Below are 25818 nucleotides of genomic sequence, written 5' to 3' on the forward strand. Positions count from 1 at the left end.
TAATGGGTTGTGTTGTGTTCCTGTCTTGCTAGTTGTTTGGCATAGGGTGTCCAGCACTGTAGCTTGCTGGTCATTGAGTGAAGCTGGGTGCTGGTGTTGAGATGGAGATCTCTGGGAGATTTTTTGCTGTTTGATATTATGTGGAGCTGGGAAGTCTCTTGTGGACCAGTGTCCTGAAGTTGGCTCTCCCACCTCAGAGGCACAGCACTGACTCCTGACTGCAGCACCAAGAGCCTTTCATCCACACGGCTCAGAATAAAAGGGAGAAAAAGTAGAAAGAAAGAATTAGTAGAAGTAGAAAGAAAGAAGGAAAAAAAGAAAGGAGGGAGGGAGGAAGGAAGGAAGGAAAAAAAGAAAGATAAAGTAAAATAAAATAAAGTAAGATAAAATATAATAAAGTTATTAAAATAAAAAATAATTATTAAGAAAAAAATGGACAGAACCGTAGGACAAATGGTGGAAGCAAAGCTATACAGAAAAAATCTCACACAGAAGCATACACATACTCACAAAAAGAGGAAGAGGGGAAAAAAATCATAAATCTTGCTCTCAAAGTCCACCTCCTTAATTTGGGATGATTCGTTGTCTATTCTTGTATTCCACAGATACAGGGTACATCAAGTTGATTGTGGAGATTTAATCCGCTGCTTCTGAGGCTGCTGGGAGAGATTTCCCTTCCTCTTCTTTGTTTGCACAGCTCCAGGGGCTCAGCTTTGGATTTGGCCCCGCCTCTACGTGTAGGTCGCCGGAGGGCGTCTGTTCTTCGCTCAGACAGGATGGGGTTAAAGGAGCCGCTGATTCGGGGGCTCTGGCTCACTCAGGCCTGCGGGGGGGAGGGAGGGGCACGGAGTGCGGGGTGAGCCTGCGGCGGCAGAGGCCAGCGTGACGTTGAACCAGCCTGAGGCGTGCCGTGCGTTCTCCCTGGGTAGTTGTCCCTGGATCCCGGGACTCTGGCAGTGGCGGGCTGCACAGGCTCCCCGGAAGGGGGGTGTGTAGAGTGACTTGTGCTCGCACACAGGCTTCTTGGTGGCGGCAGCAGCAGCCTTAGCGTCTCATGCCCGTCTCTGGGGTCCGCGCTTTTAGCCGCGGCTCGCGCCCGTCTCTGGAGCTCCTTTAAGCAGAGCTCTTAATCCCCTCTCCTCGCGCACCAGGAAACAAAGAGGGAAGAAAAAGTCTCTTGCCTCTTCGGCAGGTCCAGACTTTTTCCCGGACTCCCTCCTGACTAGCCGTGGTGCACTAACCCCCTGCAGGCTGTGTTCACGCCGCCAACCCCAGTCCTCTCCCTGCGCTCTGACCGATGCGATGCCCGAGCCTCAGCTCCCAGCCCCGCCCGCCCCGGCGGGTGAGCAGACAAGTCTCTCGGGCTGGTGAGTGCCGGTTGGCACCGATCCTCTGTGCGGGAATCTCTCCGCTTTGCCCTCCGCACCCCTGTGGCTGTGCTGTCCTCCACGGCGCTGAAGCTTCCCCCTCCGCCTCCCGCAGTCTCCACCCGCGAAGCGGCTTCGTAGTGTGTGGAAACCTTTCCTCCTTCACAGCTCCCTCCCACTGGTGCAGGTCCCGTCCTTATTCTTTTGTCTCTGTTTTTTCTTTTTTCTTTTGCCCTACCCAGGTACGTGGGGAGTTTCTTGCCTTTTGGGAGGTCTGAGGTCTTCTGCCAGCGTTCAGTGGGTGTTCTGTAGGAGTTGTTCCACGTGTAGATATATTTCTGGTGTATCTGTGGGGAGGAAAGTGATCTCCGTGTCTTCAGGACAGGCTCTTTTAAAGAACTTTTCTGTTGGTCCCACTGACAAGACACTGGCCAGAACTGAGTCACATGACCCACTTAGGTGCAGGGAGTCTGGGAATTGTAGTTTTCCAGCTGGGTACCCTGCCAGGAAGAGGGGCTGGGTAATGGGTAAGTGACAGCAGTCACTGCTCCAGGATCCTCTCCTGTTCTCAAAGAATGAGGAAACTGGAAAGAGTTGTAGGCGTGTTGGATCGGGGCCTGGCGGTAACGGCGGGTGACAAGGGAAGGGGCTCTTCCACTTCCGACAGCACCTCCTTCCTGTCTCAAGAGCAGGGTTCCCTCCGACAGCAGCAATGCTTGCGGGGGCCCCAGCACCCCAGCGATGAGAAGGCCTGCGGGGAGGAGGATGGACGGGGCAGGAGAGCAGCCCCCGGGACACTCTGCACCTGGAGTCAAGGGGCGTGACTGCTGAGGCTCTCCCTGGAGTTGCGGTGCATGGCAGCAGTCCTTCGGAGGGAGGCTGGGGAACCAAGGCAGACGGTGGAGGTGTTTGAGGTCCCCCGGGGGCGCCTTCACCAGGAGAGCCTCTGAGGTGGGGGAGGGGTGGGTGGCTCAAGGGGGCACAGGGCCCACAACGGCTCCTGTCTGGGACTCGAGACAGGCTTCTCCGAAGCACAAGAGTGTAAGAGGGAGCGGAGGGGAGCCGGGGGAGAGAGGCCGGAAGGGAAACCCAGATGAACTGGGGCCGGGCACATGGAGCTTTTCGCTGGCGCAGTAGTGGAGATTAACAGAAGAGATGTTCTAGGCTTGAAAAGATGAGGGAAGAGGGTGGGGCAGCTGGAAGAGGGAAGGAGCCTGTGCCTGGGGATGGGGATGGCAAAGGGCTGCAGTGCCCCAGCCAGGTCCGCACCCCTCATTCAGTGCCTCTGCTCCTGCTGTCAGCCTGGAACACCCTTGGCCAGTCTCTGCCCTGCAAAGGCAGATGGGCATTTATCTTTATTTATATTGCGTTGGCCAAAAAGTTCATTTGGGTTTTTCCATACCTTTTTGGCCAACCCAAGATGTATACTTATACCTATTCTCCGTGGTCAAGAGTAGGTAAACAAATACAAATAAATACTATTTCAAACAAAAGTAGGAAGTGATGGATAAAGTTTATATTTTACCGCAGGACAAGAAAATTTAAGCATAACATATTCCCTGCCCGTATTGGGCCCTCCCTAACGGGCATCTGCATTGTGCATTAATCAGACCTCCTCAAAGGTGGGAATGCCTGCTCCACCGAAAAGATCAGTGTTTTATTATCCTTCTTCTCATGCCAGCAATTTAACTCCTTACAAGCTGAATTTTTCCTTCCTAATCCTGAAAGGGGTCATGGTCACCTACTTCACCTTGTACAGGCAGATCTGGTCTTTAGTGAACGTTATGTAAAATGTCAGTGTGCTATCTGGTGTACAATCCCTTGTCTTGAAAATGTATACGATTGTGCCTTCGACTTCTAACAGGCGGAACCGTCTTCAAGAGTTTTCTGAAAGACTGTCTCCCAGGTTACAATCCCCAGGTTGGCTCCAGTAAGATACTCTATTTAGATCGACTGTTGATTAATTTTTTGGCAATGGAAGGAAGGGTTTTAGAAATCCTTAGAGATGAGACCCACCCTGTGTCAGATATGAAGTAACCATCTCTCAGCTCCAAACCCACCGCCTATTCTCTGCTGGGTGATGCTGTGTCTGGTGCTCTGCAAATCACGTTTCTGCCTTGCCAGCCACTCCCTGTCAGTTTATGCCTAGGAGAGGCATGTGAGGGAGACTGCAGGGCTGGCGGGAAAGGGACCTGCCCCCTGACCCACCTCCCCACCCTGTGAGGGTCCCCAGCCACCCTTCTTACCCACCCCCAGCAGCGGCTGTTCCTTCCTGAGGCTGCAGTTGGCAGCTTTTCTAACCCTCAGACCCAGCTTCACCGTGTCCTGTGGAAGACACTAGCATTAGCCGAGCAGCACCCCTCGGGGGTCAGAGTCTCCACTCTCTGGAGCCCCTCTTCGAAGTCTCTGAGTTTTTCTCTTTGTTCCCCTCCCTGGCTTTCCCAGCCCTTGGGGTGGGTGCTTCTGGGAGTTGCTACTTACCCGATACCTTAGAGTGAGAGTTCTCTTTTTACCCTTTCAATATCAACAACTCCTTATACCCAGTGAGCAGTTCTTTTTACAGGTAAGTTCCCTGTACATGTATCAGGTTTCTGTCTCCTGACTAGACACTTGCTGAAACAACACCCATCTCGATTTTAACATAGGAGGTGACTGAGATCCAGAGGCAGTACCATGAATTCAGTGCTCTTATTCGTCTGTAAGAACAGAGAGATGGTTTCCCAACTGGGCTTCCTTTTTTTTTAAATTAATTTTTATTGGCATATAGTTGATTTACAATGTTGTGTTAGTTTCTGCTGTACAGCAAAGTGAATCAGTTATACATATACATATATCCACTCTTTTTTAGATTCTGTTCCCATATAGGTCATTACAGAGTATTGAGTAGAGTTCCCTGTGCTCTACAGTAGGTCCTTATTAGTTATCTATTTTATATATAGTAGTGTGTATATGTCCATCCCAGTCTCCCAATGTATCCCTCTTCCTGCTGGGCCTCCATATTGACAAAGTGTAGCAAGGATGCCCACCGTGTAGCTCAGCATGTCCATCTCAGTGTCCTCCTTTCTTTCCACACTGGCCGCCTCTCCTACTGGCACACGGGGACTTTCCACCGTCATGTCTACAGGTGCCCACTCTCTCCCCATGACCTGTGTTCCTGCCCCAATTGCTCCTTCGGCAAGAGGGAGGGCAGCTCTGATCCCTCCACCTTGCCCTCCAGGGCAGGGTCCCCCTCTTCTCTGGTTCCGCAATATTTTTAACTCCTGAGGAACTGGCACCAGATTCCACTTGGGCAAACCCAGTTGTATACGAATTCCATTCATTCTCATCCAGGGAAAAGTATCTCTAGGAGAAAGATTTCTGTTAGGAAAAATAACTCTGGGCTTGGATTCAGAAGATCTGAACAATTTGCCCCAGAGCCTCCTGGCAAGCAAGGAAATTTGGAAGACTGTTCTGTTTCCTTCCTGGGGAAATAAAATAAGCTTGTGTAGCAGAGCTCCAGAAGGAAACTTTCCAGCCAACCATCCCCAAAAAACAAAGGAAGTTTATTTACATTGGAAATGTGACCCCAACTGCCCACTGCAGCTCCACACAGTCTGAAGTGTCATTGCTGAGATGGGGCAGGGATATCATAAACAAGAAGAGACATTTAATCCAGAATGAACAGGGTTGAGATATCAACCCACTGAGAGAGAGGCCCCGTGTGGCCTGTGAGAGTTCTGCTAGAGAGATACAAATGTGATATTGTCTCATTTAATCTGACAAAGAGTTTTTCCCTCCCTGATTTGAGGATTTATTCATGTGAAAATCTTACAAAGGGACAGAAATGCAATCCCAACCTTTGGTTTCATAAATCTTTTTTTTGGCTGCATTGGGTCTTCATTGCTGCGTGTGGGCTTTCTCTAGTTGCAGTGAGCGGGGGCTACTCTTGGTTGCGGTGCGCAGGCTTCTCATTGCGGTGGCTTCTTTTGTTGTGGAGCACAGGCTCTAGGCACATGGGCTTCAGTAGTTGCGGCACTTGGGCCCTAGAGTGTGTGGGCTTCAGTAGTTGCGGCACACAGGTTCAGTAGTTGCGGTGCACAGGCTCAGTAGTTGTGGCGCACGGGGTTAGTTGCTCTGCAGCATGTGGGATCTTCCCAGACCAGGGATCGAACCCACATCCCCTGCATTGGCAGGCGAATTCTTAACTACTGCGCCACCAGGGAAATCCCTCAAATAATTTTTCCCTTTTTTTTTTTTTTTGCGGTACGCGGGCCACTCACCATTGTGGCCTCCCCTGCCGCGGATCACAGGCCCCAGACGTGCAGGCCCAGCGGCCACGGCCCACGGGCCCAGCCGCCCCGCTGCACACGGGACCCTCCCGGACCGGGGCACGAACCCGCGTCCCCCACATCGGCAGGCGGACTCTCAACTGCTGCGCCACCAGGGAAGCCCCCTCATAAATCATTTTTAATGAAAAAAAAATGTGATGAAGTCAGGGCTGTCACAAGAATCCAAGGTGAACTGTGTTGATGGTGGAGTCCAGAGGAAGGCGGGTTGCTTCTTTAGTCAGATGTCAACAGTGCACCCAGCACATCTGAGGTGCTGATGAGTAAACGGAGACTTCCTCTCTGCTTTGAATCATCACTAGGAAACAGGACTCTGGCCTGGAAACTCCGATCCTGGAGTCCTAGTCTTACAGAATAGCAAATGTGTAGCAAATTCTAGTAGGAAGCAATGAACTTCCTGTTTGCCTCAGCAGGGGATTAAGAAAGAATATTACAAAAAAAAAAAAGGAGTATTACGTCTGTAAAATTAGTGCAGAAGGTCCTCTAATAGGTATCATTATGCTTGTACAACTTCAACTTTCCCCAGACAACCCCTCTACATACTAGGCCTGTGAATTAGGCAAAGAAGGGATGATTATGCCGATTTGACAGTTGAGGAAACTGAGGCACAGAGAGGTTAGGGGTCTGGTCCAGCTTCCCATTGCTGGGTCCTTTTAGAGCTATGATTACACACACACACACCCGTCTTGTGTTCTATGGTTGTTCACTGATTGTCACATTTTGTTTTTTCAGTTTTACAAAGGGATCACTTATTCATTCAACACATTTGTTTGTTTATTTTTGGCTGCATTGGGTCTTCGTTGCTGCGCGGGCTTTCTCTAGTTGCAGAGAGCGGGGGCTACTCTTCGTTGCAGTGTTGGGCCTCTCATTGCCGTGGCCTCTCTTGTTGAGGAGCATGGGCTCTGGGCACGCGGGCTTCAGTAGTTGTGGTGCACGGGCTTAGTTGCTCCATGGCATGTGGGATCCTCCCAGACCAGGGCTCGAACCCGTGTCTCCTGCATTGGCAGGCAGATTCTTTGCCACTGTGCCACCAGGGAAGCCCTCAACACACATTTATTGAGTACTACTCTGTACGTTTCTCTTTTTTCTTTTTTAATTGAAGAATAGTTGATTTACAATGTTGTGTTACTTTCAGGTGTACAGCAAAATGACTTGGAGATTATATATATATAATATATATATATACTATATAATATATATAATATATATTATATATAATATATACATACACACACATACTCTTTTTCAGATTCTTTTCCATTATAGGTTATTACAAGGTATTGAATATAGTTTCCAGTGCTATACAGTAGGTCCTTGTTTATTTTATATATAGTAGTGTGTATCTGTTAATTCCAGACTCCTAATATATCCCTCCCTACTTGCCCCTTTGATAACCATACGTTTCTTTTCAATGTCTGTGAGTCTATTTCTGTTTTGTCAATAAGTTCATTTGTATCATTTTTTAATTTTTAAAAAATATATATTTATTTATTTGGCTGCACTGGGTCTTAGTTGCAGCATGTGGGATCTTTCTTTGTTGCAGCATGCAGCATCCTTCAGTTGCAGCATGTGGGATCTTTTTTAGTTTCGGCATGCAAACTCTTAGTTGCAGCATGCATGTGGGATCTAGTTCCCTGACCAGGGATCGAAACTGGGCCCCCTGCATTGGGAACACCTGAGCCCCCAACTACTGGACCACCAGGAAAATCCCTGTATCATTTTTTTAGATTCCTCATGTGATATATAGTTGTCTTTATCTGACTTAATTCACTTAGTATGATAATCTCTAGGTCCATCCATGTTGCTGCAATGGCATCATTTCATTCTTTTTATGGCTAAGTAATATTCTATTGTGTATATATATATACCACATCTTCCTTATTCATTCGTCTGTTGATGGACATTTAGGTTGCTTCCATGTCTTGGCTATTATAAATAGTGCTTCAGTGAACACTGGGGTACATGTATCTTTTCCTATTATAGTTTTCTCTGGATATATGCACACGAGTGAAATTGCTGGATCATATGGTAACGCTATTTTAGTTTTTTAGGGAACCTCCATTACTGTACTCCATAGTGACTGCACCGATTTACATTCCCACCAACAGTGTAGGAGGGTTCCCTTTTCTCCACACCCTCTCCAGCATTTGTTATTTGTAGACTTTTTAATGATGATGGCCATTCTGACCAACGTGTGGTGGTACCTCTTTGTAGTTTTAATTTGCATTTCTCTAATAATTAGCAATGGTGAGCATCTTTTCATGTGCCTGTTGGCCATCTGTTTGTCTTCATTGGAGAAATGTCTAATTAGGTCTTCTGCCCATTTTTTGATTGGGTTGGGTGTTTTGTTGTTGTTACTGAGTTGTATGAACTGTTTGTATATTTTGGAAATTAAGCCCTCGTCGGTAGCATTGTTTGCAAATATTTTCGCCCAGTTTGTAGGCTGTCTTTTCGTTTTGTTTATGGTTTCCTTTGGCTGTGCAAAAGCTTGTAAGTTTGATTAGGTCCCATTTGTTTATTTTTGCTTTTCTTTCTATTGCCTTGGGAGACTACCCTAAGAAAACATTGGTTCACGTTACATCAGAGAATGTTTTGCCTCTGTCCCAAGAGTTTTATGGTGTCATGTCTTATATTTGTCTTTAATCCATTTTGAGTTTATTTTTTTGTGTGGTGTGAAGGTATGTTCTAATTTCATTTATTTACATTGGCTGTCTAGCTTTCCCAACACCACTTTCTGAAGAGACTGTCTTCTCTCCATTGTATATTCTTGCCTCCTTTGACAAAGATTGACTCTAGCTGTGTGGGTTTATTTCTGGGCTCTCTATTCTGTTCCATTGATCCATATGTCTGTTTTTGTGCCAATACCATGCTGTTTTGCCTACTGTAACTTTGTAGTATTGTCTGAAGTCTGGGAGGGTTATTGCCTCCTGCGTTGTTCTTTTTCCTCAGGATTACTTTGGCAATTCTGGGTCTTTTATGGTTCCATATAAATTTTAGAATTATTTGTTCTAGTTCTGTGAAAAGTGTCATGGGTAATTTGGTAGGGATTGCTTTAAATCTGTAGATTGTTTTGGGTAGCATGGCCATTTTAACAATATTAATCAGAAGAGATTTTTAATTAAACACAAAGCAAAAAAAACCCAACTGCACCTGGAAAATGTACGCGTTGCAAATTTGTGGTTTACTGGCCCAAGGGAGCTGCCTGATTGCACAGCTATGGCTGTGGAAGACGGTGTGTTATTGGCTAAAGGGGCCAGAACTCAGAGTTCAGGCTTAGGGAAAGCAGCTGGGAATTTGAAAGGGAGAAATCCTGGCAGTGTGAGACCCTCGGCAGAAAAAAGATAGAAACGCTTGAGCATCGGCTGCCTTCCCCAGCTGACAGTTCAACTAGGTGTCTATGGGGGGACACCTGGTGAAGAGAAGCTTACTCTTGGGAGAGAGCTGTGTGGAGCAAGAGCTGTGAGTTTGATGCTCCTCCCCCTGGTGCATTCCCCAACTACTTGCATCTCACCTGGAAAAAAATCTGAAGCTGGATGGGCTGGAAGGACAGAGCCCAGAGGGGGTGGAGGAGCTCGAAGATGGGGGAATCTCTATCCTAACAAGGAAGTCACGGAGAGGATGATCCCATCTCTGCCCAGATCCTTGGTCAATCTCCAAATTTTGCAGGCAGAGGGAAGATCTATGGAATCAGGCCTTAAAAGCAACAGTGGGTAGCTATAAGAACAGATACCAATAACTTCATACCATAGGGGATACAAAGTTAGCAGTTTGAATCCAACTCTTACTTGAGTAAATATCTAAGCATCTTCAGAAGAACATGATAGAATCCAAAGTCACTACAACATTTTATCTGATATCCGATTTTCAACCAAAAAGTACTAAACATGCAAAGAAACAGGATTATATAATCTATATTAAGGAAAAAGAGCATTCAATAGAAATTAATGCTAAATGGGCCTGGATGTTGGATTTCGCAAAGACTTCAAAGTAGCTTTTACAAATATGTTGAAAGAATTAAAAAGAAAGTATGTTCAGGGACTTCCCTGGTGGCGCAATGGTTAAGAATCCACCTGCTAATGCAGGGGCCATAGGTTCGATCCCTGGTCCAGGAAGATCTCACATGCTGCGGAGCAAATGAGCCCGTGCGCCACAACTACTGAGCCTGCGCTCTAGAGCCCGCGAGCCGCAACCACTGAGCCCGAGTGCCACAACTACTGAAGCCTGTGCACCTAGAGCCCATGCTCTGCAACAAGAGAAGCCACCCAATGAGAAGCCCGCGAACCGTAGCAAAGAGTAGCCCCCACTCGCCACAACTAGAGAAAAGCCCACGTGCAGCAACAAAGACCCGAGGCAGCCAAAAATAAAAATTAATTAATTAAAAAAAAAAAGACCACATATTGTGTTATGATTTTATTTATATGAAATGTCCTGAAGAGGCAAATCTGTAGACAGAAAGTAGGTTAATGATTGCCTTCCCCTCACAACCCCTTATCTTGCTGCCTAGAATATAATGTGATGGCTAGATTCCAGCAGCCACATTGACACACAAGGATGAGGGTTACACATTAGGGATGGCAGAGAAGAAGCTGGAATGCTGGAATGATCCTTGGTCTCTTTATGAGTTCATGGAACCACCACACTAGCTCTGGACTACCCACCTCCTAATGTACTTTACATGAAATAAACTATCTCACATACCCACTTATTTGGGTTTTTAATTATACGCAGCCAAATGAATTCTGACACAGCAACCATATAAATGAGGGAGAAGCTTGCGAGAAGCAGAGTGGAGGGGAAGGGAGTTCACTGAAGAAGCTGTTAAGACTCTTGCCAGTTTTATCCGCAGCTCGGCCCCTGCCTAGACCCCGCTACAGAGAAGTATGCTGGACTGAGAGAAGGGGCGGGCTTGGCTAGTTCTAATCCTGGGAATAAGAGCAAAGCAAGAGGACCAGCACTCCCCTGGCCTGGGAAAAGATGCTGGAGGCTTCAGCCAGCGGGACAGGGTATGAATTTATTTATTTAGCTGCGTTGGGTCTTCATTGCTGTGCGCGGGCTTTCTCTAGTTGTGGTGAGCAGGGGCTACTCTTCATTGCAGTGTGCAGGCTTCTCATTGCGGTGGCTTCTCTTGTTGCAGAGCACAGGCTCCAGGTGCGTGGGCTTCAGCAGTTGTGGCACGTGGGCTCAGTAGTTGTGGCTCACGGGCTGTAGAGCACAGGCTCAGTAGCTGTGGCGCATGGGCTTCGTTGCTCCGCGGCATGTGGGATCTTCCCAGACCAGGGCTCGAACCCGTGTCCTCTGCATTGGCAGGTGGTTTCTTAACCACTGTGCCACCGGGGAAGTTCAGGACAGGGTATGAATTCTCACTCGGCATCACTGCTTTTCCTACTAAAGCATGTCCACAAGTCTAATCCTCTCAATACAGCAGAGTGGCTAATATTTTGGCCACGATTTGGAAAGCACGTTCCTAAGGGGAAGGGATTGGTTTTTGTTTTGTGTCATTTTTGGCCTAGGAGCAAGTTCTTTATTATCAGGAGTAATTACCAATTATATCCTTCACTGCTTCTGACCTATCATCCAAGCTCTCTGTTTACCCAATGAATGGTGACAGGATACTTGGATCAACATCTACAAGTACTGAGCCTGTGACTTGAGGCCATATAGTGTAGTAGCTAAGAGTAAAGATCTAGAAGCAGATTTCCTGGTTCAAGGCCAACCTCTTGACAGCTGTCTGCTCTTATGTGAATTACTTTACCTTCGTGCACGTGTTTCTCCTCTGTAAAATGGGAGCCGTAACAGTTACGTTCCTCACAGGGATGCTAAGAAGGCCGAAAAAGTCATCCACAGAAGGTACTTAGTAGCCACTTAATGTTTGCAATTTTTACTATTATCACCCTTTAGCAGAATTGATAGACCCAATGGACCCAATCTTGAAATCCCCACTCTGCTACAAGACAAATCACCTCAGCCCTTAAGCACTTCCTGCCTTATACTGACACGTGGGTCTCTGGTCCAGCTAACAAGTCTGCCCCCCCTTGAGCATAAGGACATGGTCTGATACTCATGTAGTGGGCACTCAAATAGTTTACCAAGCAAATTATTCCAAATGATTTTATTTTTAAGCATTATATATACATTTATAAGCACACTTGTGATGTACTTTATACACATGGATTTGGTAGCTGTTAAAGGACAAGTGCCTACCGGGAAATTCCTTTCTACAAGAATAAAGTATGGAAACAGAACAATTTAGGAGACAAACTATTATACAAGGATACAAAGAATGGACACAGTTGCCTAATCAAGGATAATAAGGACTCCCTCCTCCCTCCTAGGTGGCCACCACAGAACAGAAAACTTTAATCAAGGACAGAGCGTCAGGCAGCTGGTTCTAGACAGTGAAGGAGAGAAGGGAAGAGCAGCAGACACACAGCGCAGTCAGCTGCAGCCTTGCCACCAGCCCACGGCACTGAAGCACCAAGTGCAGGCATCCTGGCCACTGAGGAAGCACGGGCTTCTCTCCCCACGGACTCAATCCCCCTGCCGCACCAGAACATCGGAAAGGTCCTCAGTTCCTTCCAGCTTTAGATTCTGAAGGAAGATCAAACACACATGAACTTTGGTATCCACAGGATACAAGAATCAGAAAACAAACTTGGGGGAAACAAGGTGGTGACTACAAAGAACGAGGTTTGTCCCATGACTATAAGTAAAACTGTCACAGCAAATATAATCTGCATGAAAAAGCTGGTTCCAAATCCTTGCCAACTGCAGGGGGAAAAAAGCAAGCCTGCTCTGATTTCCGCAACAATCTCCATCAACGGTCTAAGAGCTAAGCTCTCGGCCCTGGAAGGCACTGTGGGAAGTGATAGGGAGGCCACCAGGGGCCATGGCACACGTGTATCAGCCCTGCCATGCATGACCTTCTCCAGGCCCTTCCCTCACTGCTCGGGAACCTCAAACCTTGGCGATGGCCATGATGGCCACGCTCTCCCTCCCATCTCTGCACAGGCCTTTTCCCTGCTCCCACTGCCTCCCCGATCCTCCCATTCCCCGGATCCTTCACCAGCCCCAGGCAACCGTCCCCTCAGGACTAAAGAGCTGTCAGAAGCCCTTCCTCACACGGAAGCCCAACTGCACCAGGACCATCGCTGCCTTGCCTGGCACTGGAGGTAGGCATGGTGTGGTGGCACACCTTCCTCTCCTGCTAAAGATGGAAAGCACAAACCTCACCTCCCAGGTGACAGCTGAGGGGGAGCTCATTACCAGAGCGGTAGATGAAGAGTCCAGATGGGTGTGAAAACCTGGGAGCAGGCAGGCCTAAAAGGGGTCACATTCTGGCACAAGGTGTTGTAAGATTTCTCTTGGTGGCTCTAAGCTCTGAGTTACCCCAGGTCCCTGCAGATTATCTGGTAACTGTTGGCCAGCGTTACCAGTCAGATCTTCTCAAATAGCCCAAAGCTCAGCGCAACAGGTCATGGTCTATGGGCCATCTCCTGATTCTTCAAATGCTGAGCTCCCTGGGGCCCCTTAGAGAGATTTGGTTGCAGCAAAGCAAGAGAAGCTGGCTCTGCCGCTTGGGGAGGCAGGGTGGTGCCAGAGCCAGAGCACATGGACCTCAGTGAAGCCTGGAGTCCCTCATGCTTTCCAGCCGTGTGTCTGCTTGGCCCCAGTCTACTGGGAACCGAGCGGAGGCGCTGAAGCTGCTCTCTCACAGCAGAGACACGCGGCCCAGGGCAGCACTGATCCTCCAGCTGCTGCGACTGAGTGAAGTCACTAACACATAGAATTTGGACTCAGGGTAAGTTTCTGAGCTTTGGTGGCACCCGACATTTTAGGGGACTGCGCGGGCTAGGGGAACACACCCAGTGGGAGAGTCCACCACCACCTACGCCCACTAGGATGCTGTGAGATTCCAACCTCACTCAGAAAAGCTTAGCAGGGACTACCCTGGTGGCGCAGTAGTTAAGAATCCGCCTGCCAAGGCAGGGGACACGGGTTCAAGCCCTGGTCTGGGAAGATCCCACATGCCGCAGAACAACTAAGCCTGTGCATCGAAACTACTGAGCCTGCGAGCCACAACTACTGAGCCCGTGCTCCACAACTACTGAAACCCGCACACCTAGAGCCCATGCTCTGCAACAAGACAAGAAACCACAATGAGTAGCCCACGCACCGCAAGGAAGAGTAACCCCCACTTGCGCAACTAGAGAAAGCCCGCGTGCAGCAACGAAGGCCCAATGCAGCCAAAAATAAAAATAAAAAATAAATTTATAACAACAACAAAAAGCTTAGCAGTGTTACTTTGAACGTGTCTAGCCCCAGCACTAGAGATGCTCACGGCATATGCTACAGCCCAGCCCACAGTCCTGGGGACACTAAAGGACACCAAGTCTCAGGCAGCACCAAACGCATGGGCTTGCTGGCTGCCTCGCTGGGGTGCCTCCCGGGAAGCGGGAGTGCCACCAGCCCCTGAGAAGATGGGTCTCGCCTACTCCTCAGTGACTGCCCCACAGCCGCTCAGCCGTCGGCTGGCCGGGCACAAGGAGGAGCCGGCACACTGTCACAGTCAGCACTCCTGCTGTCTCCCTCCTGCAAAAGACATCTCTAGTCCCGAGACATCCTTCATAGCCCATGGCGGCTCAGCATTGCTGGCGCTGCCTCTACGTCTCTGCTCTCTCCCTAAGTCTGTTTCCATCCAGCCTCATCTCTCCCCTCTTTTCTCCGCCACGTTTCCCACGTGTCCTGACGTTAGCACTGGCAGGATTTGGCCTTTAAAGCCTTTGACACCCAGTGATGCAAAAGCACCTTATGTTTCAAGTTGGGAACTGAAAGATCACAATTTCAGCATCTAAAATTTTCCCATTTGGGTCTTCCTCATAATTTTCATTTCTAATCATACCTGTTGGCCTTTTTATAAGTTACTTTTAGGTGTCTGGTTAATCCTGTGGGTTGAAGGTACCACATAAGTTGCTGTATTTAAGGTGTCCTATGAGGCCGCTCATGAGTGACAGAAAGCTCCAGCAGGTTGGCACAGAGAACACGCTCACGCTTACCAGATTTACCCACCTTTTCATTGGCTAAATGTAGCAGACATGCAAAGGCCAGAGGTATGGAGAGGTTCTGAGCCATAAGGGGAGGCAGGCTGGAAAACAAAGAGGCTAGTAAGTATTTAGCTGTCACTGCAATTCCAGGAACAAAGGCTCTTTCATCAAGTATGAATACACATGGTCAGTGAATAAACTAATGAGAAATAAAGAAACATTTCAGATGCCTTTTAGAAGCAGGTTTTTCCAGTTTCTTATTTGGAAATAAAATATTTCCTGTTCCATTCCAGCCACTGGTGCAGAAAAATGCCTTTTTAAAGGTGGGCTACATTAACTCATTTATCAATGCAGAGAAGAAACAGAAAAACTGTGAAAATGGCAGGTTGTGTGCAGAGGGGTCTGTCATACCAACAGCCTGGGCTGGCGCTCCCTCAGCTGGGGCTCGGAGGAGGAGGGGGCTGGGGGAAGGGGGGGAGGAGGGGAGGAGGAGTGGGGAGGGGGAAGGGAGTGGGGAGGGGGAGGGGAGGAGTCTGTTGGCAAGCACCTCTTCTGCAGGTCCTTTGTGAGCCCACTGAGCTTCTTGTCAGCCACCTGTACTGGGTCCCCTGCTTCTCCATTTTCTCTGTGGTTTGCCTGACAGAAGAAAGGACACTTAGAGATCAGACTAGGCCCAGTTCACTTTTGAGAGAGCAACATAAGCTTATAAAGCTGTATCTCTAAAAAGAAAAGCCTACATCAGAATGAAACCAAAACAATTTCTTCGGTACATTTTGAAGAAAAAGGATCCGTAGAGGGACCCAGTACCTCAGCCCTAGACCCTAACACTGACATCGACAGGTGTGGGGGTGGGCAGGCGGACAGGACTGGGTGATAATATAGATGAAACATTGATAATGGGCACTGAAGTGGTCACTGACTATACTATTTTCTACTTTTGAATATTGTCATTAGAAAGAGTTTGTTTAAATAAATCTATATTAACCAGAATCACTGGAGGACAGGGTATTAGGAGTCATTTAAATTCAAAGGTTAAACAGAACCCTCTTCCTACTTTTTAAAAAGTACATTTCTCTTATATTTGCATCCCATCCCATTTTAATTGAGAAAACCTTATGAATATGACTGAAGCTTTATCTGACAGCCAAGACTATAGCTCAGGGTCCTTAATCAAATCATGCATTTTCACTTCTCAACCAGCAGGGGAAGGTATAATAGAATATGTTGAGTTTGGAAAGCTCAGAACATTGTCTGAGCAGAAGTCTAGAAGAGGAGATGGAAGGATTCTAGTTAACCAGAAAGTTCCATTTAGTTGGAACAAGTTAATCAGGGTTTCATCTTTGCTCTAAAGGAGAGACAATTTGACAGCATCATATATATACATATATATGTATACATAATATATATAACTACTTTCCTACTTTCCCAAATCAGAATTATTAGATCAAAGAGCTTAAACATTTTAGGGTAACTGAGATGTTAGAAGCTGCTTTCCAAAAGGGTTATTTATCAACTTAATTTGCACCAGCAGCGAATAAGTACTCCAGTTCTTCCTCTAACTCCATACTGAAAAATGTTGTTTAATTGCTAAAGCTGTTATTTTAAGGCAGCATAAAGATGCCATCATTTGTATTTTTTGATTACGAGCAAGACTGAGTAATGTCCCATACACTAGTCTACCATCTGTATCACCTTTTGTGTGACCTGTCTGTTCATATACTTGGTTCATTTCAGAGGTGTGATGTCTTTCTTGTATTTCTGAATGAATGCTTTCCACGTTAGCGCTACTCATCTAGGAGCTCAGACACAAGCCGCACCCCCCTCCATGCTGGGCACCTACAGAATGAGTGGAACCCGTTACCTCTGCATCCGCCTGCTTGGGGATCTCCATCAGCAAACTCCACATGCTCTGCTTCAACTTCTTCATGTCCATCTTTTTGGCAGCCTTAGCATACTGAATTTCAATTTTATTTACCTGAAATAGGTATGTGATTACCACCAGCTCTTTGTAAAAAGAAAGTCTGGAGTTCAAATAATGAAAAAATCTAGTTTATACCACAAAGTTATAGAGCTTTCTTTGGACATACACAGAGTCCTTCATTTCAATCTAATTTATTTTTGATCAAGTACAGTCTTCGTTAAGGATATCCTGGAATTCCAGTGTAAGAGATAAGTGAATCAAATGTATATGAAAGCACCAAGCCTGTCACTTGGTAGGGAATAGATGCCTAATGTATGATAATTTAATATGAGTTGAATGTGGCCAAGATTTTCCAGAGCCAAATAGCTAGCCTTACCCAACCAGCATAGAAACCCATTTTCTCTGCCTGCACCCTTCATTCACATAGTTTGCTTGCGTGACTGGCTCACCCCTAGTCATATGGCTTATAACAATCTTTGGAGAGATGGCTAGTTCCACACAAACACAATTAGCATAATTAGTCCAGTGGCGCAGTGGTTAAGAATCCGCCTGCCAATGCAGGGGACACGCATTTGATCCCTGGTCCGGCAAGATCCCACATGCCACGGAGCAACTAAGCTCGTGCGCCATAACTACTGAGCCTGCACTCTAGAGCCTGCGAGCCACAACTACTGAAGCCTGCGCCTAGAGCCCGTGCTCCACAACAAGAGAAGCCACTGCAATGAGAAGCCCACGCACTGCAACTAAGAGTAGCCCCTGCTCATCGCAACTAGTGAAAGCCTGCGCGCAGCAATGAAGACCCAATGCAGCCATAAATAAATACATAAATAAATGAATGAATGAATGAATCAGCCACTTAGAGAGCAATGGGTTAAAATCGAGAAGGGAAAAAATCAAGCTCAGACCAATGTGACTCTCATGAAAGATACAAATTAAACAGATCTCAGGCAAACAATATCAGATATAATTCTTGGCTTCCTCTTTACCTTCTGGGGCTCAGCTACCAGATTTGACTCCCCGTAAGTGGTGATATCTAATCCTTGGACTTCAGGCGCGTCATCGTTGTCTTGTGTTGTCGTAGGTGGATGGCCAGAATGGTCAAAGGTCCCAACTGGTCCCACAAATAAGTCATCTGACTCTTCATAGTCACTGTCAGCAGCCTGAGCAAGGAAATAGCTCTTCAAGTTCGGCAGAGCTGTCTGAGGGGCTTAGAAATATCCTTGAAACAGATTCCGTACACAGCAAGAGCAGAGCACCCGAGAGTTCGTGACACTGAGTCAAACCTAGAATGGACTTCTAGGTCCTCTAGTCATCTTCCTGTTGCACATACACCCTACTAGAGAGGCATCTGTTAACTAAGCCCTCTGGAGTGAGAGCTAAAAGGAATTCAGTAATCACAACAGCCAGTGTCCCTCTGCTTCTAATGGATTTAGGATTTCATTTTACAGAAAGCACTCCTGAAATACCAGAGACGTGACCTGTCGGCTGGCCACAAGCAGGGGTCCTGCTGGGAGCCAGTGAGAAAGTCATTCTTGGACTGAGCCCAGCAGGAACAGACCAGGTCTCTGGGGTGGGGCCCAGGAACTGGGTAACAGGCTCTCTGGGTGACTCTTAGGCCTACTGAGCTTGAGGAGCATTGGGCGAGAGGCCAGTCTGGATTTTTACTAAAATGTAACAACTGGGCTGTCCTGGTGGCGCAGTGGTTGAGAGTCCACCTGCCGATGCAGGGGACATGGGTTCGTGCCCCGGTCCGGGAAGATTCCACATGCCACGGAGCGGCTGGGCCCGTGAGCCATGGCCACTGAGCCTGCGCGTCCGGAGCCTGTGCTCCACAACGGGAGAGGCCACAGCAGTGAGAGGCCCACGTACCGCCAAAAAAAAAAAAAAAAAAATTAAAATGTAACAACCTAATTCTCTTCCAAGCAAGAAAATAAGGTGAATAAGCTATTCTTCCAATTCTTTCCCTTCTCCTCACTTGCAGGGACACAGATGGAACCTAATATTTCCCCCCTTTCTGTTATATTTCCATCTGCTATCTCATTCATAGAGTCATAGAAGGGATTTTGAGATTATTTAGTCTAACTAAGATCTAAAGATGGGGAGTAGTTTGTACAAGTTCACAATGTGAGAACCAAAATCAGAGCTACAAACCTGGTCCCCTGAGATCCACCCTCTACACTTTCTTTTTCCCCATTAGGACACACCGTCTTCACATGTCTATGTGTTATGTCTCCCCAGCCAAAAAATATTAGCTTGTAAGAGTAAGAAGAGTGTTTCTTTTCCTTTGAAATCCCAAAAGAGCCAAGATAAGTGCTTTGTACAGGCTCAAGATTCCATCCGCATTTTGACAGTTTACTGGAGTATGTCCACTTTTTTCCTGTGTACAGAGTTTAGAGTAAGGCAGGCCAAGGTTCTGGCTGTTGCCTCAGCTCTGCTCAGTTCTCTGATGCCTGGGGCAGGGCAAGCAGCCACAAACCCCCACCTGATTCAGAATTTCCTATAGTCATCTGCCATACAGGAAAGGGCAAGAAGGGAAGCAGGAGAGAAACACCCTACTGCTTAGAAGGGAGGACAGAGCTCTTGCCCCCGTTTACCTGTGATCCAGGGCAGAAGTTGGAGGTGTCATTAGGGTTGTTGTAATCATAGTCGTCAATTTCTTCACAATGCTCGGTCCCTGCCCTCTGGCCTTGGGCCATCTTAAGTAACTAGAATGAAGGAAAAAACAACTGCAGAAAGCAATTTCTAGAAAAGCAGCTAGTAAACTAGGTTGGGGAGATAACCTTAGTTCCTACGATCATGTCCCAGAACATTAGGGTTTTAAGGGCACTGAGAGGTCATCTAATCCAGCCAACTTCCAACTAACCACACAACTCCACTCTAGAGCAAGCCCAGTGCAGCAAGGCTCCGAGCCACCTTCCATCCCAAATACACCAGAGCAGCCGGTTTGCAATTAGGTCTGCACACAACTTTATTTGAAAGTGTTCCTTCACTAAAAACAAAGCCACCTACAACTATCTGAAAAGAAGTCCACTTGTTGCTGCTTGAAGAATTCTGACAGAAAACTCAATCACTACTTTAATTCACAGGCAGCTGGTCCCATTCCTGGGCCATCACTGTTCCCCACATAGCTACAGGGAGAAACCCGAGCTCTGCTCCCTGCCACCACATCTGCGGCTCTTGTTCCGCCTGGAGGGCCTCACAGAGCAAGTCTGCCTCCTCTTTTGGAAGTGCCTGTCGACCAGAGCCCTTCAGATTTGCAGGCCCTTAGGCCACTGATCCTCATCTGGGGTGTGTGTCTTTGGGGTGAAGGAAATGGAATTAAAGGTGTGTACAGTTTACAGAAGCACATTGAATATTTTAATATAAATATATACTCCAAAAGTAGCCCCCCAAAACCCCTCAGTGGTTTTGTATTACAAATCCAAAAATAAACAATAGATATTTATTAAGAAATGCCCACTTTCTTCCACTTTCCTTCATATGACACAATTTCTAGATCCCTCTCCATTTAGAATAATACTCTCCTCTGGACACACTCTAAATTGTCCATAGTCTACAAGAAATGTTTCAGGAAGGGTACGTGACCCCCCTCATGTATTGGGTGGTTGCCATTAGAATCACCCTTTAAGATCTTAAACTGGATGGGTGGTTGACCTGTATAGTCTCTAGCCAGACTGAATGTTAATAGTCCAGTGTTTACTTTCCAGTGTTTAATAGCCATTGTCCTAGAAGGACACCTCCTGGAAGGACGAGGTGAGGAATCTCGGGATCCTGCTGCCTGGCTGCCCTACTACACATGCAGGGAAATTTGTCCCTGTGGATAATCAGAAGCAGGAGTTCTTTCCTCTATAAGAAACAATAATGGAAAAAAAAACAGAAAACTCCTGGAGTGCAAGAATCAAATGACTTTGTTCTACAACCTTCACATCTGAATATGCAAATTACCACCTAAGCCACATTCTTCAATGTTCATAGTAAGGGCCTGAGGAAGGAGAAGGTGGCTTGTGGCCATGGAAAGCAGCTGGAGCTGGGCCGGGCTTGGTGGAAGTGTCCTACCTCTCCCTTCAGCTCCCCAGCAGCCTGGCTCTGCTCCTCCGCCCCAGGGCTCTATTTTCTGATTAGAGCAAGCAGCTGCTGGCATCTAACCGATACTGAACCATGACCACAGTTACCACTACTGCTGCAACTCTGTATCTTTCTGCATTTTTTTTCTTTTTTAAAATTGAGGTATAATTGACATGTAACAGTAAATTACTTCTTTCTGCATTTTTAAGAGTATTTTTGCTAAGTGAACAATATTGATTATAAAGAAAATTATGAGTGTTGGATTATAAAAACAGAATGTGAGATATCAGCGAATTCAGGGAACTGTATACATATCATTAAGCCTTGTGGAGAAACAGGCAAAATAAGGAAGAGGAAACTGTAGACTGTTTGTATACTTGACACCACAAGATTAAAACAACCAGGAATGCAAATGAGTAGAGGGTCCAGATAAAACAGAACTTAGCATGACCCACTGCCTGGTTACCCTGGCAACGGGAACACCCTCTTGCTGCTTAGCATCCCCAGAGAGGCCACAGGCAAATGAAGTGAATAGCGACTGGGGTGCACACTGGCTAGTCTAGAGAGCTCACCTGAACAGTCATAGAAGGAGAGCAGGCAGGCTGTGCAGCGCTAGGGAGCCCCCGAGGACTGGCACCTACGTCGCCCTGCACGTCACAGTGGGCTCACGTCTACACCTTGATCATGGGGAGGCAATGTGGGCTGGGGAAAGCACCTGGCTAGTAGATCCACAACTATCATGAGAAGGTGAAAGAATCAAGAAATAACTAACAGCTTGTAAAAGCCTTGACAAAAGGTTGTTTATCCCCCTTGCATTTCGGCAAGTAGGCCAGAGTGTCCAGAAGTCCAACCAGGTGAGGTATTTCCAAGTCTTGAGTGTGCATCTGTCCTGTGAGTTTTTCCCTCCGGCTCTGCCTTACCCATGCAATCTCCCGGTAACTCCCCTGGGCTAACATGAATTCCTCCTCACGCGTTCTCCTTCTCCTGAAGGGCGCTGACAATCACACTACCCGCCACTTGATACCTCTGATGCTAAGAACAGGTTCAACAACAACATGACCTCAAGGAACCTAAGAATAGCCTTACCCTGGTGCCTGGTTTGAGATGCAGCTGGACAAGATTTTCAGTCTCATAGTGGAAATCTGTAGGCAGAGTTGTGGCTCTCCAATTCTGGTTCTCCAAAGTGGACTTGGTCAGAACAGTAGCAGCCTATTAATTTTTTAAAAAAAAAGAAAAGGTAGTTTTTTGGCATCTTTAATAAAAATGGTATATATACACACTTTTTTTTTTTTTTTTGGAAGGAGCTTGGGAAGAGTTTGAGCAGCACTAATCTTCCTACTTCTGTGTAAAGGAGTGATTCTGTTAGACCTTATTCATATTGATTCTCTCTGCCACTGAGTTTGGGACTATTTCTTAATTCCTTCAGGGATTGAGGGAGAATGAAGCCATCCATTTACTCTAAGAGTTAAATTTATAATGAATTTTTTAAAAACACATCTAAAAGGGAAAGAGGAGTGCAAAGAGTAATTTAAGAAAGCACAAATGATAATAAATCCAGCACAAACCTTTGTTTTTCGAAAATATACATCAAAGTCAATATCATCGTCAAAGTTGATTTCAAAATCCTTCTTTGTGGTCTTCTTTCTGTTCTCTGAGTGCGAGGTAGTATCTTCTGCAGAAACGAACACAGATGTCAATACTGCTCACTTCTGTGGCCTATTTACTCATCTTGCAAGATCACTTGACAGCCTTACCAACCACAAGACAGCATTTGTGTCTGAGCATCATATCAGCACTAGGAAAGGCAAATCATACACCTAATATTTATCCCTATAGTTTGTGTTTTTGACAAGAAAACAATACTAAGAAGATATGCTAATTAATCACTTCCTTTCAAAGAGAGAATGCAAACATTTAACACTGGCACAGCACTTCAGAGGGCTGCACAGTGCTGCCAGTGCAGTAACTCGCATGGCCCTCTGGAGCCTGGGGGTGCATTCCCACCTCTAGCCACTGTTTGAAGTCACATGGGTGCTGGGGGAGGACAAAGTCACAAGCCAGCTCTCCTGACCCTGGGGAGGGTCCACTCACTCTTCCCACTCACAGGCTTCAGTCTTAACTGACCCCTCATCCCAGGCCAGGCCAACTGACTGTCCAACCAGGAGGCTCCTTATCTGTGTATTTCTACAGCTTGTCAGGAGGTACAAGACAGTGACCGGCATTTCCCTTCTTAGGCTGAACTGCTGACTGGCTGGTCATCTGCACTCTCTCTTCTTAGAGTTCCGTCTAGAAGTACATACGTTTGTGCCGGAGTCTAAAGCGCCAGTGCTCCGGGCCAGCCCACATCGACATGGTTCGGGGGCTAAAGTAGGAATACTCTCCAGGTTTCATGGATAGAAGGGGACACAAGCTCCAAACGTCTCCATCCCCGAGGGGAGTCATTTCTTCTCTGCAACACATGTGAAATCATGTTTTAACATGTACAGTCATGCATGTGTTGATATATACAACTGTGTATTTACATGTAAAGCAGCATATGACGCAGCTGCAGACTCTACCTACTTTTCCACAAATGGGCAACATTTCTAAAAGAGTAAGTCCAACATAAATACTTCATCATTAATAAGCCATTAGTTTTTACTTAATCAGTGCTTTTGCTTCTCTTCATTTTATAATACGATCATATCTATATAAGTACTTTAGATGTTTCAAAGTGCTTCATAAAATGAAGTTTACCCGTTTGAGAGACAAGATAATAGAAAGAAATTGAGTTTTTATATAAGACTGCACAGCTAGTAAAAGCCAGAACTGGGAGCTGGACACCATCCCCTGAATCCCAGCCTCAGGGTCTTTCCACACACAAGGCTTCCTGCCACATGACATGGTAACCGCGTTCCTTCTTCACCATGCTTCCATAAATGAGGGCTCTGCTAACACTGCTGTAGTTCCTACTGAAAGTGAAAAACATGTTATTCTAATTTATGTTCCCCACATGATTGGGGGCCCCCCTTATAATCGATCTGTTAAACCATCTAGCTTTACTCTTTGCTGCGTGTGAAGTGCCTAACTGGCTCGTCCAGCATGGCAATTTTGGGTTGATTTTTCGCCCTCTCTGCAAGGTACTAGAATGTGTGAGGTAGCTTTCACCTGAAGGCCCCTGCCAGGTCCGTGCTGCTGTAATGCCCTCTAAGGGTAACGGCAGTGAGGAAGCTTCACACAGCGAGGACCTTTTCACCTGTATTGAGCCATATATAAAAATCTCCTTTACATCAAGCCTATGGAATAAGCTAAAAAAGCTTTAAAAGAAGGAATTTGCCTTTATCTATAGAATCTTTTTTAAAAACCAGTAAACTGTATTTGTATATTTACTGTGTGATGAAAACTTAATTTTTAAAATTAAACTATACTAGGGACTTCCCTGGTGGCGCAGTGGTTAAGACTCCTCGCTCCCAATGCAGGGGGCCCGGGTTTGATCCCTGGTCAGGGAACGAGATCCCGCATGCCCGAATTAAGAGCCCGTGTGCCACAACTACGACCCAGCGCAGCCACATTATTAATTTAAAAATTAAATTAAAATATACTTAAAAATCCCCACTTCTAGTCTGTAACTGCCTAGCCTGTGTTGTTAAGTAATAACTGTACTGCATTGTACTGCATTTCCCCCAGAGGGAGAAAGAAGACAGCTTCAGGAGCATCCCCACTCAATTCTCAGCTACTCTCCTGTTAAAGCGAGGGCGACTGGGAGGGCAATTTATTGGGAACTTACGGGCAAAGCTCTAAAGAGCTTGGCTCCCATCTTCTGAGAGTCTGTGAGCCAGAACCAGACTGAGGCCCTTGGGGCTTGAACTCTAGCCTTTTAATAATTCTTTCAATACACAGTGCTATGTGGCAGGCACCCTACTGGTCCCAACTCCCCCACTCACCAACTAACTTAATCCACAGCCCACTCCTCCATCAGGCAGGCTTCTCTCTGCCCTCTGGAGGGAGTCTTTGTTTCTTCTACCCACCCCCACAACCACAAATCCCCTCCTTCAATGTAACACCAGCTCAGTCATGCTGCACTACTACCCGCAGGTTAAAGGTCTCCCCAGTTAAGTGCTCTGGGGTGGATCCTTCCATCCACAGCTCATTACGTGCAGCCAGGATTGGCCAAGGGTGCTGGGCAACTCCCAGCTCCACCCCATTTCCTACCCTCTCTAAGCCTGTTTCCTCACCTGTAAAACGGGGATAACAGGACCTAATTATAGGGTTGTTGTAAGGATTAAGTGATTGTACTTTATATATTATATAAATTATTTGAAATAACTCAGGTAAGGCACCTGGCAGTGTCTGGCACGAAGTCAGGATAATAATGAGCTCAGTAAACATCAGATACTACTATTATCATCTAGTCCCAACCGTTCACTTTATGGGTGAGAAAACAAAGACCCCAAAGATCATGCCATTTGTCCCACATCTCATAGCCATCCACAGCAGGGTCAGGCTTCGTTCAGTGCAAACACTTGCTGAGCTCCCAGGAAGCTCCCTATCCTTATGCCACGGGTAAGGATTTCAAGATGGACAAAACCCTAGACTAGAACCTAAGTCCCCTGCCCCTAATGTGCTCGCTCAGTAGGATGGAGTCTAAGATTTTGTTCTGTCTGGAACTGGGGAGAGAAATGGAGACATCTGTTCAAAATTTGTTCAAAATAACCATCTATGGTTATACGGTTACAACAAAATAACAAAATGGAAGTGACTAAAGTCCTTCACTACACCAGTTCCTCAGATGTCACCTCATTGTTTAGCAAAGGTGATAGCTCTTCTCTGACATTTGAAAATGGTATTAAAAGAGCTCATCCCTCCACCTGCCTACCATTTCCCACTTCTTATAAGATAGGATGGGAAAAGGGACAAAATCACAGGTCTGGTAATAGTAAAAATCAGGAGGGGAGTGTTCTAAAAGGGCCTAGGGGGGTAATTTTTCCTTGAGGTCCAAACTTTCAGCCCCTTGACTTCTACTCAGATCTGAAGAGGCATTATCAATCTAATCATTCCCCCCATGGGGAGACAAAGTGAGCTCGAGAAAGCAATCTCATCCTGGAGACACTCAAGCAACG

The 25818-nt window shown here is 46.6% G+C and overlaps 2 protein-coding genes across 4 annotated transcripts in view; one reads left to right on the forward strand and one right to left on the reverse strand.

Annotated features, from left to right (window-relative positions):
* NEURL3 (neuralized E3 ubiquitin protein ligase 3) overlaps positions 1-16621 on the forward strand; it is a 79215-nt gene extending 62594 nt beyond the window's left edge. Inside the window, exon 4 of the mRNA XM_027128964.1 lies at positions 16516-16621. The gene's annotated coding sequence lies outside the window, so the exon portion shown is untranslated. The remainder of the gene's footprint in view (positions 1-16515) is intronic.
* Positions 4260-25818, reverse strand: part of NCAPH (non-SMC condensin I complex subunit H) — a 47335-nt gene continuing 25776 nt past the window's right edge. For 2 of the 3 annotated variants that reach the window (XM_027128961.1, XM_027128960.1), the window contains exons 10-18: positions 23020-23168; positions 22285-22391; positions 21806-21928; positions 19249-19359; positions 17641-17814; positions 16595-16708; positions 15281-15369; positions 14759-14834; positions 4260-4709 (exon numbers count right to left, since the gene is read on the reverse strand). In XM_027128961.1, the coding sequence (XP_026984762.1) occupies positions 4416-4709; positions 14759-14834; positions 15281-15369; positions 16595-16708; positions 17641-17814; positions 19249-19359; positions 21806-21928; positions 22285-22391; positions 23020-23168 (1237 nt within the window). In that variant the 3' untranslated portion in view covers positions 4260-4415. Of the gene's footprint in view, positions 4710-11786; positions 12281-14758; positions 14835-15280; positions 15370-16594; positions 16709-17640; positions 17815-19248; positions 19360-21805; positions 21929-22284; positions 22392-23019; positions 23169-25818 lie in introns of those variants that run through there. The other variant, XM_027128962.1, reaches the window with a different exon arrangement.

Source organism: Aethalodelphis obliquidens, unplaced genomic scaffold (assembly GCF_003676395.1).
Source record: "Aethalodelphis obliquidens isolate GAN/ISIS:26980383/991018 unplaced genomic scaffold, ASM367639v1 scaffold35, whole genome shotgun sequence".
Taxonomy (NCBI): domain Eukaryota; kingdom Metazoa; phylum Chordata; class Mammalia; order Artiodactyla; family Delphinidae; genus Aethalodelphis; species Aethalodelphis obliquidens.